We start from the raw sequence: 20,746 nt of genomic DNA on the forward strand, positions 1-20,746 counted from the left end.
ATAATTTTGTCTAAAAGTCAACTGTCAGTCTTCTATGATTCCTTCGAAGGAACTCTATGATTCCTTCGAAGGAACAATGTCCTGTCTTCCCTAACTGCATTTAGATTCTCTTTATCTTTGGTTTTCAGGAACTTGACTACAATGCACTAGGATGGGTTTTGTATGTATGTTTGTGTGTGCACTTGTGTCCACCCTGTTGGGCTTAGTGAACTTTTTGATTCAGTGATTTAAAGTTTCTCATCAGATTTGGAAAATTCTCAATTACTTTTTTCTTTAAATATTTCTCTTGCCTTTCCCCTCTCTCCTCTTCCAGGAATTTCCTAGATGTTGGAACTTCTGTCTGTGTCTCACATAACTCTCACACTCTCTTTTATTCTTCTTCTGTGATTCAGTTTGGATATTTTCTGTTGACTTGCTTCTGAGTTTTCTCATTCCAACTTCTGATGTGTGCCATCTGGTTTGTAACAAATCTAATTAATTCTCAACTTCAGATATTATATTTTGAATTTCCAGAATACTCACTTGGTTCTTTTTTATAGACAACTGTCTTCTGAATGCTTTATATTTTCATACATTTATTTACCTCTTACATACGTACTAGTTATTTTAAATTCTACTCATAACTTACTGACCAAAAGTAGTCACATGGCTTCACCTAATCACAAGTGGACCAGGAAGTGCAATCCTACCTTGTTTGGGGAAGGTATAGAGATAGACTAGCACTAATGACCACCACACTTGGCTAAGGTCACATAATAAATAAGTGTCAGAAGTCAGGTGTGGTGGCTTATGCCTATAATCCTGGCACTTTGGGAGGCTGAAGTGGGCAGATCACTTGAGGACAGGAGTTGGAGATCAGCCTGGACAACATAGTGAAACACGTCTCTACTAAAAACACACAAAAAAAAACACGATGTATGGTGGTGCATGCCTGTAATCCCAGTTACCTGAGAGGCTGAGGCACGGGAATCACTCTTGACCCCAGGAGGCAGAGGTTGCAGTGAGCTGAGATCATATCACTGCAGTCCAGCCTGGGTGACAGCGAGACCTTATCTCAAAGAAAAAGAAAAAGCCAGGCGTGGTGGCTCACGCCTGATATCCCAGCACTTTGGGAGGCTGAGGAGGGCAGATCACAAGGTCAGGAGATCGAGACCATCATAGCCAACATGGTGAAACCCCATCTTTACTAAAAATACAAAAATTAGCTGGGTGTGGTGCTGCGTGCCCGTAATCCCAGCTGCTAGGGAGGCTGAGGCAGGAGAATTGCTTGAACCAGGGAGGTGGAGGTTGTACAGCCGTGCCACTACACTCCAGCCTGGTGACAGAGCAAAACTCCATCTAAAAAAAAAAAAAAAGTCAGAGCTTGGATCTAAACACAGGTATTTCTGATTCCAAACATCTGTGAACTTTTTTTTTTTTTTTTTTACTATATCAAAACCTCTTTAAAAGGGCTAATTTATTTGGAAATTAAATGTTTTCATAAAATTTTAAGCTAATCTTTGAATAGAAAAATGAATACATTCTATATAAGTTCTCATATGAATTTACTGAAATAGTCTATTTTAAAAACCTTTAAACTAGGTCTAATATACACATAGAAAAGCTAAAAATATAAGTATATAGTGCAATGAACTGTTGCAAAGTGAACACACTTGTGTATCCATCCCCTAAATCAAGAAACAGAACATCCACTATCCCACAGATCCCTCTCATACTTCCTCACAATCACTATTCCCCTTTCATCCACCCAAGGTAAACACTGTCCTTACTTCTAACATCCTACAGTAACTTTGTCTGTTTGGACTTACAGATAAATAGGATCATATAGTAAAAATGCTTGAGTCTGACTTCTTCCACTTAACATTATGTTTGCGAGACTTGTCCACATTGTAGTTTGTAACTGTAGTTGATTTATTTTCCTTCTGTATAGTATGCTATGAAAACATAATCATATATTCACCCCTTCTGCTCTTACTGGGCATTTGGGTTGTGTGCACCTTTGGGGTGTCTCTAACAATGACATACACTCTTGTACTTACTTGCACATTCTTTTGGGGACACACATGCATATACCTCTTTGAAACTATTTGGCCAACGACAGGCTTAGCATCTGCAGATACTACCAAATATTTTTCAGGGGTATAATTTGCAGTCCCTTCAGCAGCATATAAATATCACAGTTTTCATTTTTCTACATCTTCTCCAACATCTAAATATAGATGAAGTATTTCCAATGAAAATTTGGTGTTGGAATTTGAGTAGTGCAGTAAATGCAAAATATACAATGAATTTCAAAGGCTTAGTTTTAAAAAGTAAAATCTCAATTATTTTTTAAGATTGAAGGCATGTTGAAATAATATTTCGAATGCATAGGGTTAAAAATTGCTAAAATAAATTTCACCTGCTTTTTTCACCCTTTCAATGTAACTACAAGAAAATTCCAAATATGTGTGGCTTACACAGCAGTTCTATCGGGTAGTGCTGCTCTAACACCAACAATACCTAAATTAGTAGAAAACTAAAAAACATGCCTTAAAGTATGGATATGTTGGTTGCAAAAACTACAGAATACTTGTTAGAAAAGCTGAGTTAAGTGCTCTATTCCAGCAGAGAACATCCCAATTTAGATACAGATATTGAGCACTTGTTCAATTATTAATTTTTTTTTTTGCAAGACAAAATTGGATGCTAGTCACTTTATAATTTGTGCTTTCTAAAAGGGAAAACCTTAATCCTAAGTTTAAAATAACATGCGCACTGACTGTAGCATGCTAGAAGATTCTTTTAGTAACAAGAGATTCAACAAGTCTTCTCGGCTAGTGCTTTAAATCACCCTATTATAAAACCGGTGAAACGAGAAAGCAAACCGTCCTCCTCACACTGCCCCAAACAACTGCCAACAGAGCACATACTCATATGTCAAAAGCCAAAACGATGACAGAAGTTTGGTCTTCCTTTCAGTTAAGTAATGTTAACAGGTGGTGGTTGGGTGAAGGCAGGAGAGTGCCTGTTGCTGGCCTTAGGCCTCAGATAAATCAGGGAATGACTGAATGAATAATTAAAAACTACACACACTAGTCAGTGTAACTATCTTGTAAGTTAAATACGCCATGACATCTAATGATGGCCTCTGAGACAGAGAGCAGGCTAGAGCCGGAGCGCGTGACGTGATGACAGCAGAGTGGAGGGGGTTCCTTCCTGGCTATATTAGCTGAAACCCAAAGCAAATCCTGCCCCAGTACAAGGCACCCCGTTCCGCGCCTCTAGTGTGTCAGTTATGTGCATTTTCCCTCAGGATGAGCAAAAATATTTCGTCATCCTCCCCACTCCTCAACAACGCAGAAGGTGCCAAAAGGCAATTACAGAACATTACAGAGCTGCTCCGGGGGCCGCGGGAAACTTACCAGCACCCTGGAAAAGACAAAACCAGTGGGGTGCAGGTGGCCTCTCCTGGCTACAGGGTGTGTCCGCCCCCACCTTTCACCTTCCCATGGTTAGGAAGCAAAGTGACCCCTAAGCCTGGACAATGCATTCGAAAGCCCAAAACCTGTCTGGCCCACCGGTCAGCTCCCCACCCCGCTGCTGGGCCCGACAGGTGCAGGGGAGGCGTACCCTCCCCGGACTCACCGAGATCCAGCGCCTGGTCGCACCTGAGCAGCGCGGCCTCGGGCTGCTGCTGGCGCTGCAGGCTACGCGCCTGGCCCGCCAACCTGCGCAGCCTGCACTCGGCCGGGAAGCACTTCTCCAGCAGGCCGCTCAGCACCACGTTCACGCGCCGCGCCTGCGGCCGCGCGGGCCCCGGCTCCACGCAGCGCTTGCAGACTGTGAGCCCGCAGGGCAGCGTCACCGGCTTGTGCAGCAACCGCCGGCAGCGCGGGCAGCCGAGCAGGTCGCGGGGCGCGCGGGGCGCCGGGGCCGGCCCTCCCTCGCCCGGCGCCTCGGGCTCGCCGCCCGGGTTCTCCGCGGACAGCGGCCGCTCGCGCAGGCCCACGGCGCGCACCAGGCCGCCCGCCAGCTCCTCCAGCTCCTCTGGCCGCAGCGCCCCGAGTCGCGCGGCGCCGCGGAACGCGCCCAGGGCCTCCGGAAGGCGGCCGGCGCGGGCCAGCGCGTCCCCCAGCCTCAGGCACAGGCCGCGGTCCGGCTGCGCCAGCCCGGCTAGCATGGAGCGGAAGAGCTCTGCTGCCATCTCGTACTCGCCCGCGCGGAAGGCCTCGTCGCCCTCCTCTAAGCGCTGGACGATCGGCTCCGCGCGATCGCAGCCGGGACACTGGGGCGGCGGCGGCGGCGGGACCGGCTCGGGGCTCATCACCGCGGGGCTGCGACGACGCGGGTCCGGAGCGAAGGCGCGGAGCAGGGAGGATGCGCTGCTGCTGGGAACTGGTCTGCGGGAGCGCGGTCTCAGCCTTCGCCAGCAGCCACGCGCTGCTGGGGGCGGCGCGCTGCGAGCGGCTGAGACCGCGGGCGGGGGCGGGCGCCTGGCTCGGGCAGCGTCCTCAGCGCGGCGTGGGCGGCGAGCCCCGCAGGGCTGCAACCGTTCCGGGGCGGGGGCCGGGACAGGCACCCGGGCGCAACCTGAGCCCCTGCCCACGCGCGGCGGCCTCCCAGTCCCGCGGGCTTAGGTAACTCAGGTCGCTGCGGGAACGCGGTGACCGCGCTCCAGGTCCGCGTCTTCTGCGCTGCTTCCCCCACACCCTCGCCTGGGGGCCCCTGCGCGACTGCGCGCGCGTCCCCTGCCCGCGGCCTCCCTACGGAGGTGCCGGGGCCCTGAGAACAGGTGGCCTTGGCCGAGGGCTGCTGGCGCGCGGGCTCCGCGGCACCTGCTCTTCCCCAGAGGCCTGGTCGCCCCCACAACCTGTGGCTCTGCTTAAGCGCGAACCCAGGAAAAGTCACCAAACGCATCACGCATCTCTAGCTTCGACTTAGGAAATTGTCCTAAATGACTGGGGAGACTGAAGTGGGCACCCCGAGGCCCCGCCTCAGCGAGCTTCAGTTAAGGAAACTCTAGGCTGAGGCCTTTGAGAACTCATTTTAACAGAGAACGTGGAGGGCCAAGAAAACCAGATGCCAGGAGGGAGGGATTTGAGAAATGGAGAATTGTATTGTGCCCTTGATTAGGAAGCAGAAATAGAATTAGAAATAGAATTCTAATTAATAGAATTAGAATAGAAATAGAAAGTGCACCCTAACATGGAGTACTGCAGACGTTAAGTTGCTGGGGAGAGGGAGTTAAACGCTCCGTTGGTGTACAAGGAAGGATTAAATTAAAATCCTCCGTGCGCATTAACTGGGTTCAGAATTTCTCCTATAGAGCCGATATATTTCTCCTTATATTTCTCCTGTATAGCCTGCTCCCTTCTTCCTGTTGTCACAGTATCTGTTTTATCCTGTGTATTTGAATACAATAAAATGCATTATGATATTTTAGAATTCATACTACTGTTCATATTTCAAGAAGAAATTTTTTTAAAGATTGGAGAGGTTTTTCTACATCTAAAACTGCTGGCTAAAGAAAATATAAAATACCTCTACCACATCTGGCTTTGCGAAAGGAGAAATGCCTCATTAAGTGAGAGAACATTTTAGACCAGTTCCTAAAAGGGAAAAAGAGGCAACTTTTGGCCAGCCCGCTAGTTCTACAATAAATAAATGCAGAGTACCCCCTTCCCTTTCCATGAAGGATTTCCCCCAGCTGTCTACTTAATTTAATTGATAACAGTCTACTGTTTGGGTCTCTTTTTCATTACTGAATTATTTCAAATTCACTTTTTCAATCACTGTTTGGATTTTTATCTGCTTTCTTTATAAAATAACAATTCACTTATATTTGAAGGTGATTTATCCATCAAATTCACAACAATCAGGAAGCAATGGGGAAAAGGCTTCAGAGCACAGACCATACAGTAAAGATTATGAAACCTTATGATCTCAGATCCTATTGTTCTTATTTTAGACAAATTTCTAGCAAGAGAACAGAAAGAAGGTATGCTTGCCGGAGGTATGCCTGCTGAGAGCAAGAAATGTTTAAAGCAAAAATATTAGTGTGTTGTGAAGTTTATAACATGTAGAAATAAAATGTATTACAAAAATAACACAAAGCCAGGTAGAAGAGAAATGGCAGGATGCTGTTGTAAGGTTCTAATGCTATATGTGAAATGGTATAATGTCACCTTAAGAAAGACTGTAATGAGCTGAGGATGTGTACTCTAAACCCGAAAGCAACCTCCTAAATAACACAAAGAGCTATAGTTTAAAAACTTATAGAGATGAAATGAAATTGTTAAAAAAAAAAACAAAACTCTATGAATCCAAAAGAAGGCATAAAAAGAGAAGAAGGAAACGATTAGATAGAGCAAATAGCAAGATGGCAGGTTTAAACTCAACTAGATCGGTTAATGGTCACTAAATATTGTGTAAATACCATAATTAAAAGGCAAAGATTGTCAAAAGGAAGGCCCAGATATATGCTGCCTACAGGCGGGGGAAAAAAAACCCTTTATACAAATAAGGTAAAGGTAAAAGGATGGAAAAAGATGTTCTAGTTAACTCTAACCAAAATAAATCTAGAGTGACTATATTGATATCTGACAAAGTCGATTACATACTCAAGAACATTGCTAGGAGAAAGGATGGTCATTTCATAATGATAAAGGTGTTAGCTGGTCAAGAGGACAACAGTCCTAACCATGGGTGTTCCCAATAACAGAGCTTTAAAATATTTGAAGCAAAAACTGATAGAACTGTAAGGTGAAATAGGTAAATTAATAATTATAGTTGGATATTTAAATATCCCTTTTTCACCATTAAAAAGAACAAGATCATGTCCTTTGTAAGGATATGGATGGAGCTGGAAGCCATTATCCTCAGCAAACTAACACAGGAACAGAAAACCAGACACCACATGGTCTCACTTACAAGTAGGAACTGAACAATGAGAACACATGGACACAGGGAGGAGAACAACACACACTGGGGCCTGTCAGGGTGGGATCGGGGGAGGGAGAGCACAAAGAAAAATAGCTAATTCATTCTGGGCTTAAAACCTAGGTGATGGTTTGATAGGTGCAGTACACCACCATGACACATGTTACATAGGTAACAAACCTGCACATCCTGCACAGGTACCCCAGAACTTAAAAATAAAACACCCCTCTTTCAACAATGAATACAAGTATACTGAAAATCAGTAAGGATATAGAAGACTTGAGCAATTCTACAAACCAACTGAATCTGATTGATATTTATAGAACACGTCTCCAACAATAGCAGAATACTCATTCTTTTCAAGTGCATATGAGACATTTACCAATATAGAACATCTTAGAGCCATAAAACAAATCTCAATTTAAAAGTACTCCTTCTAGGACACTGATAAATCAATACATTGGATCCAATTGAGAACTTCTCCTGTTTAAAAGACACTGCTAAGACATGCTGCACACTAGGAGAAAATATTTGCAGATCACATAGCTGATAAAATACGAACCAAAAATAGATAAAGAACTCTAAGAACTCAATAAGAAAATGCAGAACTGAATTGAAAGGTGAGTGGAAGATTTCAACAGTTATTTCATTGCAGAAGACATATTGATGGCAAATAAGCACATGAAAATATGCTCAGCATTATGAGTCACTGGAGAAATGCAAATGAAACCCCAGGCAGCTAGTACTGTGCACCTAGTAGAATGTCTGTGATTAAAAAGACTGACCATGCTGAGTGCTGGCAAACACAGGGTGCGTGCAGAACTCTCACACACCGCCAGTGGGAGTGTACCATGGTGCAGCCACTTTGGACTACAGTTTGGCAGTTTCTTAAAATGTTAACGGTATACTTATTAACCACCCATTCCACTTCTAGGTATTTATCCAAAAGAAATAAAAGCATATGTCCATTCAAACACTTCTACATGAATCTTCATAGCAGCTTTACTTGTAACAGCCCCAAGCTAGAAATAATTCAAATGTCTATCATCGGGTGAATGAACAAATTATGATTTATCTACACAATTGAAAACTATTCAGAAATAAAAAGGAATGAACTATTAATGTATCAAATAACATGTATGAAATCCAAAATAATTATGCCGAGTGAAACAATACAGCAAGGTAGAGCACATATGTATAAATCATTCTATTTATACAAAAATCTTAGGCTGGGTGCACTGGCGCACGCCTGTAATCCCAGCACTTTGAGAGGCCAAAGCAGGCAGATTGCTTGAGCCCAGGAGTTCGAGACCAGCCTGGGCAACATGGTGAAACCCCTTCTCTACTAAAAATACAAAAAATTACCCAGGCATGATGGTGCATGCGTGTAGTCTCAGCTACTCAGGAGGCTGAGGTGGGAGGATCGCCTGAACCTGGGAGGTCAAGGGTGCAATGAGCCATGATTGCACCACTGCAGCCTGGGCGACAGGAGTGAGACCCTGTCTCAAAAAAAAATAAATAATAATAATAATTATATATATATATCTTGAAAGTATGAGTGAATCTACACTAATAGAATCTACACTACAGTTGAGTGGTCATGTGGGGATGGGAAGAGGGATTACAAAGATCCATTAGGAAACTTTTAGGGGTGATGCACACATTTGTTACCTTGATTGTGGCGATGTTCTCGTGGGTGTATTTATGTGTCAGAACTTATCACAATATATACTTTTTTATTACAAAAGCCATTTTTTATAGAGATGGGGTTTCACTGTGTTGCCCAGGCTGGTCTCGAATTCCTGAGTTCAAGCGATCCATCTGCCGCAGCCTCCCAAAGTGCTGGTACAGACATGAACCACTGCACCCAGCCTATATACTTTAAATATATGCATCTTATTGTATTGCAATTATACCTCATTAGGGCTTCTTTTAAATCTGTGTCAATTTAAAGAAAGGTACTTAAATATTAAAATTTTAAAAACTATATAGGATGCTTCTAAAGCTATATTTTACAGAAAATTATAGCCTTGAATGCTTATATTAAAAAATAATAAAAACTCAAAAGCAATGTGTTGAACATCTAACTCAAAAAGTTGGGGATAAAAACCAACAGAATAAACCCCAAAAGTAGTAAGAAGACAAAGAGAAGAAACTAGTGAATAGCTCTTATCTTGGTAAGAAGAAGATAACAGATATCAACTCAAAAGGTGAGAAAAAAGGAGCAAAGAGGCAACAAAATGAAACACTATAATTAAGAGGACAGACATAAGTTCAAATGTATCAGAAATTTTAATAAATGTAAGAAGACAAAACTTACCAGTTAATCACTGAATATATCAGTTTGTAAAATAATCCAGTCCAACTATACGTTATTTTAAAGAGGTACACCTCAATTATGACAACAGATATAAGTTAACAATAAAAAGATGGAAAAAGATATATCAGGTAAATACTAACAAAAATAAAACTAGGATGGCTGTATTAAGAGCAGATAAAATAGATTTTAAGGCAAAAAGCATCATTAGTCACACCTAATGATACAAGGTTCAACTCACCGTGAATATACTAAATTCTAAGTGGGTATGAAATTAATAAAAGATTCTCAAAATGTATAAAAGAAAAGAAATTGACGCAACTACTTGGGTAGACTAGAAGTGGTGAGTGAAAGTGAAATTTTACTCTTTTTAAAAGGATTTTTTTTTGTTTTTATAAAGCCCTTTAGTATATGAGATTTCAAGCAGGCATAGCCAAAGCAGAGAGGAGAGTAATAACAAAGCACCATGTATCTATCTCCCAGCTTCAACTCACAGCCTATCTTGTTTCTCACTTTTCCCTCCCCTGCCCTTTTCAACAGACATCTCAGATATCAAATCATTTCATCTGTGAATAACTCAACATGTATCCCCAAAAGGTAAGGAATCCTTTAAAAAGAAAACACCACACCTTCATCACAATTTTTAAAAAGTCACGTGATGTCATTGAATTATCCAGTCAGTTCATAATTCTCTGTCTTGTCACGTTTTAAGTTTGTTTGCTTGAGTCAGAATCCAAATTCAAATAAGGTCCATATATTCTTATTGGTTTATATCTCTCATCAGTGTCTTTCAACATATACGTTCTCCTTTATCTTTTTAACCTTTATTTATTTATTTATTTATTATTATTTTTTAGACAGTCTTGTTCTGTCACCCAGGCTGGAGTGAAGTCGTGTGATCATGGCTCACTGCAGCCTGGAACTCAAGCCATCCTCCCACCTCAACCTCCCAAAATGCTAGAATTACAGGTGTGAGCCATGGCCTCGGCTTCCCTTTTCAGTTTTTTTGAGGAAGAAACCAGATCATATGTTTGTAGATCAAAATGTCAGGTTGTCTCTTTGTGCTGTTAGCAGCCATTGATGATCACTGCCCAGATCCAGTTTAATTCATCAGAAGTTGCCAAAAGGTGATGTTTTAATCACTGTTCAGTTCTTAATTTATTTGTGCAATACTTCTATAAAGAGAAACTCCCTCTTGTTATCTGTTTAACCCAACAATTTGAATGGGAATTAAAAAAAATATCAGTTTAAAAAAACAAGTTAGTTTCCTAACATCCTCCAAAGGTAAATGGTGTTTCATTATTCACCGTTATGAACGCATAGATCTAAACATATTTGATATACTTTAATCCACTGCTGTTATAATTGTTATTGATGTTCCCATCATTCCAGTAGAAGCCTCTGAAATTTGGGTGCTGAGATTTTTTTGACATGACCCTGGAAGTCTTTGAGAGCCTCCTTGCATTCTGGAATGACAAGATATTATCAGCTCCTTTGGTACATTTTCTGTGCTGGGTTTGGAACCAGCTGTTTCTCCAAGGAGCTCTGGTTTCTTTAGTGGGAAATAGTATTCAGAAAATAATCTGGGTCAAATGGTATTTTTAATTCGAGATCCTTGAGGAATCGCCACACTGTCTTCCACAATGGTTGAACTAGTTTACAGTCCCACCAACAGTGTAAAAGTGTTCCTATTTCTCCACATCCTCTCCAGCACCTGTTGTTTCCTGACTTTTTAATGATTGCCATTCTAACTGGTGTGAGATGGTATCTCATTGTGGTTTTGATTTGCATTTCTCTGATGGCCAGTGATGATGAGCATTTTTTCATGTGTCTATTGGCTGCATAAATGTATTCTTTTGAGAAGTGTCTGTTCATATCCTTTGCCCACTTTTTGATGGGGTTGTTTTTTTTTTTCTTGTAAATTTGTTTGAGTTCTTTGTAGATTCTGGATATTTGCCCTTTGTCAGATGGGTAGACTGCAAAAATTTTCTCCCATTCTGTAGGTTGCCTGTTCGCTCTGATGGTAGTTTCTTTTGCTGTGCAGAAGCTCTTTAGTTTAATTAGATCCCATTTGAGAATTCTGGCTTTTGTTGCCATTGCTTTTGGTGTTTTAGACATGAAGTCCTTGTCCATGCCTATGTCCTAAATGATATTGCCTAGGTTTTCTTCTAGGGTTTTTATGGTTTTAGGTCTAACATTTAAGTCTTTATTGCAGCACTGTTCACAATAGCAAAGACTTGTAACCAACCCAAATGTCCATCAATGGCAGACTGGATTAAGAAAATGTGGCACATATACACCATGGAATACTATGCAGCCATAAAAAAGGATGAGTTCATGTCCTTTGCAGGGACATGGATGAAGCTGGAAACCATCATTCTCAGCAAACTATCGCAAGGACAAAAAACCAGACACCGCATGTTCTCACTCATAGGTAGGAATTGAAAAATGAGAACACTTGGACACAGGAAGGGGAACATCACACACCGGGACCTGTTGTGGGGTAGGGGAAGAGGGGAGGGATAGCATTAGGAGATATACCTAATGTAAATGATGAGTTAATGGGTGCAGCACACCAACATGGCACATGTATACATATGTAACAAACCTGCACATTGTGCACATGTACCCTAGAACTTAGAGTATAAATAATAATAATAAAAAGAAAATAATCTGGCCTTTGGGGTGCTTTTTTCATTGTTTCTTCTGGGTGGATCATCGTTTCTAGACTTCTCCAATGGAAAGTGGTTTTCATTTTATCTTTATGCACCATGTTTTTGAAAAGTATGCATATATGTATTTATTTCAAAAAATTTTAGGAGTTATCTAGATTTTAGGGCTATATATTTTACATTACAATATAACATGTTTAAAACATATATGGTATTCAACTTTATGCTTTTTGTATTAAAAATATAATAAATGTTAAAAATATATGTGGTACCCAACGTCATCCTAGTTCTCTAAAACTAAAAAGTAATAGTAATAATCTTGCATTTCAAGATTGGTCTGAGAGTGGTCTGGTATTTCAAACAAAGCATTAACTATCTACTATTCATCTAGCAATAAATATCTTTAAGGACACCAATAAAATAAGCAAATGAGAATTCCTGGCACTCTGTCATTTAATTTAGAGATTTTTAAAGGAACTGATAGTTCTTGCTATGAAGAAGACCATTTGCCTTTGTAATTAATTCCAGATAATTTGATAAGCAGCACTATTTTTTCAGTTACAAATAACAATGTCCTAGAGGTTGAGATGTGTCACTTCTTACAGCACTGGAATGAAAGATATAAGGTATAAAGATACAAGTTATAAAATAAAAAAAAGTTACAATAGTATGTTACAGACACTTCTCAGCAACATGTTCCAAGAAACATTCAAGTATGGTAACATTTATGTGGATGGTTACCTGTAAAATAAGTTAAAACACTTTTTAATAATTTTGTTATGAAGGACAGAGTTTTTTTTCTCCAACCTGACTTGTAGATTGTTTCTAAATATTTATGTCACCACAGGCTCATAATCTTACTTCTCTGTGTCTTATTCCCTCTTGTATAAAAGGAAATTAATACACATTCCTTATACTACCATATATTCACTACACTGTTTTTGGGAAAATTCACATAGAATTTCAAATTCTATGTGAAATGCGTTTGCAATGACATCTTTGGAAAAGTCTACTTTTTTGCTTTTTTCGGCACATTCTAAAGGCTGTCATAGTATTTATATCTTGGAACATGTTTGGGGGTAGCAGGGAGGGAGTTCTGCATTGGAAAGGACCCGATACTTGGCTAGAGTGGAAAAAGAGGATGCCACAGGGCTCTGATCCTTCCTGCAGAAGGGGAGGCCCACCTTGACAAATCTATTCTTTACATTGCAAGATCCTCTATGACAAAGTTTCTCAATCTTGTTTTACTAGTGAACACTTCATGGAAATATGTAATTACAGAACCCCTCCTGATCATAAGTTTTGTAAGATATATGAAAAAAGGTGACTTTCAGTTAAAATCTTTTAAGAACAGGATGTTATTTTTATTTTTTTAAAAAAAAAAAAGTCGCCCAGGCTGGAGTGCAATGGCATGATTTAGGCTCACTGCAACCTCTGCCTCCTGGATTCAAGCGATTCTTCTGCCTCAGCCTCCTGAGTAGCTGGGATTACAGGCACCTGCCACCATGCTCAGCTAATTTTTGTATTTTTTAGTAGATACAGGGTTTCACCATGTTGACCAGGCTGGTCTCGAACTCCTGACCTCAGGTGATCCACCTGCCTTGGCCTCCCTATGTGCTGGGATTACAGGCATGAGCCATTATGCCCAGCCAAAATTTTTTTATTTTTTTTTTAAGACAGAGTCTTGTTCTGTTGCCCAAGATAGAGTCCAGTGCCACAGAGTTCACTACAGCCTTGACCTTCCTTGACTCAGGTGATCCTCCCACCTCAGTCTCCCTGTAGCTGGGGCTACAGGTGCATACCGCTATGGCCAGCTAATTTTTAAATTTTTTGTCTTGATATGTTCTCCATATGGTGCCCAGGCTGGTCTTGAACTCCTGGGTTCAAGCGACCCTCCCACATTAGCCTCCCAAAGTGCTGGGATTGTAGGCATGAGCCACCACACCCGGCCAGGAAATTATTTTAAAATTATATTTAAAGTAATTATAAATACTTTATAAAGTATTATGTAAAGAAAAATACTGTTTTCCCAATATTAAAGAAACGTCACTCAATTTAATTATGTAAGAAAAGAATGATTTGTTGACAAATGTGAAATTGTTCACTGTTCTTGTTCTCAGAAATGAATGTGCACTAAAGTGTAGATTGAAATTTAATTAAGGTTTAGGCCTAAAAATACACAAAACCGCTGTTATGTCTTAATATTTGGAATTACTGAATTTTGGCTTCACAAAAAGCAACAGGTTTCTACTTGGAAGTGATGTTTTGTTACTAAACAACCCGATGACAGAATTTCAGACTGCTTTTTCTTAGACATTTTATCAGAAGAATAATGTGTTATAGATGTGGATAGTTCCTCCCTCTCTTGATAAATGAAGAGCAAATTAGAAATAATTGTCACTATATTTTGTCTTTCAAAATGTTGACGTTTTAAATACTAGAGACAGCTTGATGTTCTGCATTAGAATTTTGGTGAGAAGGAAGCCAGACCATCAGTTCATTGATCTAATGAAGGTCTTTAAATTTTTAATTTTCAAATTTTTAAGTTCCTTATTAATTTTGTGTGTTTCAATAGCACTACTTATTTTTTTCAAACCAACAGTCCATTTTATGGATGAATTAAACAATTATTTCATGAGAATGAAGACAATTTAAAAGTGTGTAGCAGTCAACCCCCACCCCTGGAAGAGAGGGATGTTCAGTGGGTACATTGAGTCAGGGGTCGCCTGTGTGAGCTCCTCTCTGCTGAGCCTCTCACCACGTCCACACTCAGAGACTCTGAGACTGCCCTGTTTTTAAAGGCAAACCCTATTAAACTGTTATTTTATTTATTAAGTATTAAAACAAGAAATGGCAGCAGATGCTATTGCTACCTTTAAAACACCGCCTAAGAGTATCAGACATATTCACCCATATACTTATGACACTATTGTACACTGTGGTTGACCCTAACCTCTCATTTTTCATCTAAGGTCTTTTGGTGGCTGAATTACAGAATGACAGAGCTGGACAGAAACATGAGCAACATGTAATTTGCCGGTTTGTTTGTGTATTTAATGATTTATTTATGTAATTGCAAATGCCCCTAACATTCGAGAGGTTAAGTTATTTTAGTTCAAAGTGAAGTCACACATCTATTCAATAGATAGAAATATATCTAGACCCCAATTCACTTTTCTCAGATCCAGTGTCCTTCAGAGAGGAGTATTTCCTGGGACTACTGGCAACTATTTATTGGATACATTCAAGATCACCTTTCAGAATTATAATGGCATTTCCCCCTTTACCTAATTTCCATTATGGCAGGTGTGTTGGCATTAATGGCAGACAAATTACTGCTAAGGACTTAGCAAGAACAACTGAATACATGTCTTCCATCTTTTTACTAGAAGCATAAAGTATGCTGTGATCTCATTTACCAAATCTTATGGTCAAAACAGACATACAACTGAAATTTGTAAATTATTTTAAAAACTCAGTTTTGCCTTATATCAGACAGAACAACAGAGCAGAACTCACATTCAGGGAAACGTGCTTTGATATTTTCTTTTACTTATTCACACACAGTTGAAGACAGAACAGGATTGAAGCCTGGAGAAATCTTGAAATGGGTGAATTAGTCTTTGGAATCTGTCACTCCCTTTTCCTGGGGCCTTTCCTTCCCTTGTATTTCAGCTGGAATTGGTGACGGGGCTGGTCAAAGAGTTACCAATCTGTAGTAGGCAAAACATAAAAAGGTCAACACACAGCATTCTAGCTCCCAGGCAAAAGATATTTGTACATCAATTAAGAGGAAGGTGAAAGAAACAAAACCAACCTGTTCTCTTGACTATAGCAAATCGGTGGTGAATAAAGCTGATCTAATCTGGTTTTCTCCATCTCTACTCCAGGCAGCTGAGCCAAAGGGATACAGGAGTGGGGCAGGGAAGTGCTGGAGAGGGTGGGGTCCCTGGCAGGAGCTTCACCCTAGAGTCTGCCCATGGACCTAAGTGAGGACAGGCACTCCTGTTTTCGTGCCTAAATGTTTCATTTTCCAAGACTGCTCTGGCCTGCCACATGCCCCATCCTGTGCCCATAAAAACCCTGAGACCCTAGCGGGCACAGTCACAAGTGGCTGGACATTGAGAGAAGCAGAGGAGCAGAAGAGCACACTGATAGACAACAGGCACCAGCAGGCCATGACAGCAGGACAACATGGAATTTGGTCAGGGGCAGTCAGAGGAGAGTCTGGCCACTGGATGGCCTGACTCCAGGGCAAGACCACCTTCCCACTCCATCCCCCTTCTTGCTTCCCATCTACCTCACTGAGAGCAACTTCGAACATTCAATAAAACTGTCCACCCATCCTCCAAGCACACATGTGATCCGATTTTTCTGGTACACTAGGGGCAAGAACCCAGGAAACAGAAAGCCCTCTGTCTTTGCAATAAGACAGAGGGTCTAATTGAGATGATTAATACAAGCCACCCGCAGAAGGCAAAACTGAAAGCGCACACTGTAACACATGCCCACTGGGGCTTCGGGAGCCGTAAACACTCAACCCTAGAGGCTGCCATGGAGTCAGACCCCAAAAACGCTCCCCAAGAGCTGCCTGTTTGCTCCCACCAGGGGGTTGAGCATTGGGGCCCCGAAGAAGCGAGCCATACCCCTGCCACACGCCCTGTGTGGAGGATAAGGGAACTTTACCCCTTTCAAAAGGGAGCTGGGAGAAAAGGAACCAGGACTCACACTTCCTTTTTCATTTTTTAAGATATAATTATGCTAAATGAGCAACAAAACAAAGGCTGAGTATATATCTATGAAAGAATTTAGTGCTATAATCAAATCGAATTTATAGCAAAGTGAATGTGATAGCTATTTAACAATTACAAATCAGCATAGTTACCCCAAATGCTAGAAAAATGGGTGTAATGTACGATAATTAGGATGGATAGTGAGAATTCATACTAATAGAGCCAATATAACTAATATATATATAATATATATAACTAATATGTATATATATGACAATATAACTAACTAATTAATAGAAATTTGTATTTCCTAGGTCAGTTGAGGAAAAGTGGAGTGGGCAGAGGAAGAAGCCACTCTGAACCTCTTCTGAAAATCTCTGGAGCCATAATCCTGGGGATCCTAGGGTGCTCTGCTTTACTGGTAGGTTATCTTCATCCTGTATTTTCTGGAGACCAAGGGCCATGAACTCTCCTGTCCATTCCCCCTCCCTGGGGCCTGGCTTTATCATATGGAAGAGTAGAGTGACTGACAGCATTGCTACTGAAGTGAGGTAGTACTCCAGGCTATGATGAGTATGTAAACAGAGGGTAAGCACTTAGAAACCTCTGCAGCAATGTGACATGGTGACATTGTTGGGCTGTCCAGGCCCTGGGTTTCTCAGGGAGCAGGGCATCAATAAGTTTAGTGTCAAGCCCTCAGGGTAAGCCTCCTGCACAGCAGGACCACAACACAACATGTGATATTCGCCAAATGTATCCTACAACTATAAAATGCTGAGAAAATGGAAACATTTATTTTATTTTATAATCGTTATTCATTATAATTATTATAATTTTCACAAAGTCATTTAAAAAAATTTCTGGTTTACTGTTATAAGCTAAAACAGGGAAGTAAAATCCATATTATTTATTTGAAACTCTGATTTACTGACTGGTAAACAAGCTTCTCTGGACTACTTTGTCAAGAGAAGATACAGGGTTTCTGCATGCAGTTGTAGACATGAAACAGTAAAGCTCATGATGATGACATAAACGATATGAAGAAGTAAAGACTAAAAACATTAGCTTCAGTTTTCCTCAGAAGTGTGATTTCTCCCATATTGAGACTGGGTTTGTGGCTGTGATTGGTGAAAGGCTCAAACCACAGTGTGTTATTTGCAGAGACGTCCTGGCTAGTGAAACAATGAAGTCATCAAAGCCTAATGGCATTTACAATTAACCATAAGGAATTAAGAGCCAAAACTGAAATAACTCTTTAAGAGAAGGATTGTTCTGAGGCAGGCAGATCACTCGAGGTCAGGAGTTGGAGACCAGCCTGGCCAACATATAGTGAAATCCCGTCTCTACTAAAAAATACAAAAATTAGCTGGACGCGGTGGTGCACGCCTATAGTCCCAGCTACTTGGGAAGTTGGGGCAGGAGAATCGCTTGAATCTGGGAGGCAGATGTTTCAGTGAGCCAAGATTGCACCACTGTACTCCAGCCTGAGCAACAGAGTGAGACTCTGTCTCTCAAAAAACAAAAAAACAAACAAAAAACACAGAGAGAGAGAGAGAAGGAATATTGAGTAGTATAAAAGCTGACAGAAGAAACATTGAATATTTTACATATGACATGAGTGTCTCAAGCACATCTTACAAAGTAATACTTGGAAACACTGATCAAAAAGATACATATACATACACACACGTACATATATGTTAAGTGGAAAACTGCATCAAAGATGTTTGTTTAAAATGTTGAGTGAATCTGAGGCAAAGAGAATAAATAGCTCAAGAACCACTTCCCAGTGACATGTAGCTCGAAGGATTCAAGAACTGGCTGTTATGAAAAACCACCTTACAGAACAAGTGAAACTAGCAAAGCATTGTTTATTGCAACTTGATGAATGCACAGATATTATTAACATGGCAATTCTTTCACTATAATTTAAACACTGTGTTGATGTGGAAAATCCCTTATGGCAACATTATTGCCAACAAACACAACGAGTTCTGAATAGTATACAGGTAGGAAGAACTGCATGAAAAGAATTACAGCAAAGTGTTTGGATTTTAGGTTTTATGTAGACATGTGTTCTGACGGTGAAGTTGCAATGACAGGAAAACATTCTGGAGTTGTCAGATTAAGCAGTTGTACCAGAATGTAAAATAATGCACCACTGCTTTCATGGAGAAATGCTTGCTGTGAAAACAAGTCAATTCAACTAAAGTGACATAGTATAAATAGTAAAATGTGTTAAATTCAAGATTATTCTTTTTATTGTGTGAAACCATGACAGCTGATCACAAATAACTATTATTATTAGCTGTTGAGATATTTCAAAGAACAAAGTTCTATTGAGAATGTCTGAACTTCAGAATGAATGCTTAGAGCTCCTGCAACATAAAAAACAAGTTCAATCCCACTTTTTAAATATGCAAATTGGACCATCAGACTTGTTCATTTGTCTGGTATTATTTTTAATTGTCTTAATAATACAGGAGTTATTAAGAAATTATTTTTAGGCAGTTAGAAAGAGTAAAAGAGTTCTTGGTGGACCTACAAGGAACTCAAACAAATTTACAAGAAAAAAACAAACAACCCCATCAAAAAGTGGGCAAAGGATATGAACAGACACTTCTCAAAAGAAGACATTCATACAGCCAACAGACACATGAAAAAATGCTCATCATCACTGGCCATCAGAGAAATGCAAATCAAAACCGCAATGAGATACCATCTCACACTAGTTAGAATGGCAATCATTAAAAAGTCAGGAAACAACAGGTGCTGGAGAGGATGTGGAGAAATAGGAACACTTTTACACTGTTGGTGGGATTGTAAACTAGATCAACCATTGTGGAAAACAGTATGGCAATTCCTTAAGGATCTAGAACTAGAAATACCATATGACCCAGCCATCCCATTACTGGGTATATACCCAAAGGATTATAAATCATGCTGCTATAAAGACACATGCACACGTAAGTTTATTGCGGCACTATTCACAATAGCAAAGACTTGGAATCAACCCAAATGTCCATCAGTGACAGACTGGATTAAGAAAATGTGGCATATATACACCATGGAATACTATCCAGCCATAAAAAAAGGATGAGTTCGTGTCCTTTGTAGGGACATGGATGCAGCTGGAAACCATCATTCTCAGCAAACTATCACAAGAACAGAAAACCAAACACCACATGTTCTCACTCATAGGTGGGAACTGAACAATGAGATCACTTGGACACGGGAAGGGGAACATCACACACCAGGGCCTATTGTGGGCGGGGGGAGGGGGGTGGGATGGCATTGGGAGTTATACCTGATGTAAATGACGAGTCAATGGGTGCTGATGAGTTGATGGGTGCAGCACACCAACATGGGACATGTATACATATGTAACAAACCTGCACGTTGTGCACATGTACCCTAGAACTTAAAGTATAAAAAAAAAAAAGAGTTCTTGGTGGAATATTCCTTTAATAAAAAGCAGCTCCCAAACCATTTCTTCTCTAACAGAAAGCAGCCTGGCCTTTCAGGCGGCAAGCATAGATATACAAACCAGGAGCTTTCATATGTCAATGCCGGCAGCTGTACCTGCATCCAGGTACATTCAATATGGCGTTTTCCACTCTCTTTTCCTTGTCACCATGTGTGCAAGTGTCATGGAACTGTCCAGGTAAAACCACGTGCAAAGGTGTCATGGCAACCGCCAGGTAGAAGCTACATTTGCATAATAAAGATTAGGGTGGAAGGGTCAGTCTTTTCTCGGGCTGTGTAAAGGGCACACCTGGTCAAACCAATCTCCTCGGCTCCATATAAATCAATCACTGCCTCCTTAAGCCTCTGTACAAAATCGATTGTTTCTGCCCCAAACCGTAGACCCTATCTTGGACGACCCGCTTTCTCAGCCTGAGGAAGCTTTCTTTCTCTTCTTTTTTGTATATTAAACTTTCCACCCCTAAACCCACTCCTCGTGTGTGTCTGCGTCCTGAATTCTTTCTCCGTGTGAGACAAAGAACCACGGGTAATTCCCCAGACAATGAAGCCATTTCATTAACACATCCACTCAAGGAAGGAGTGCAACATGTTTCTCAATTTCAGCTAGGATAGAGGGC

General features: G+C 40.8%; 1 protein-coding gene across 1 annotated transcript in view; it reads right to left on the reverse strand.

Annotated features, from left to right (window-relative positions):
* LONRF2 (LON peptidase N-terminal domain and ring finger 2) overlaps nt 1-4,306 on the reverse strand; it is a 39,929-nt gene extending 35,623 nt beyond the window's left edge. Inside the window, exon 1 of the mRNA XM_033239038.1 lies at nt 3,628-4,306. Coding sequence (XP_033094929.1) covers nt 3,628-4,306 — 679 coding nt within the window. The remainder of the gene's footprint in view (nt 1-3,627) is intronic.
* Between the last annotated feature and the right edge of the window lie 16,440 nt (nt 4,307-20,746).

Source organism: Trachypithecus francoisi, unplaced genomic scaffold (genome assembly GCF_009764315.1).
Source record: "Trachypithecus francoisi isolate TF-2019V2 unplaced genomic scaffold, Tfra_2.0 Lachesis_group17, whole genome shotgun sequence".
Lineage (NCBI taxonomy): Eukaryota > Metazoa > Chordata > Mammalia > Primates > Cercopithecidae > Trachypithecus > Trachypithecus francoisi.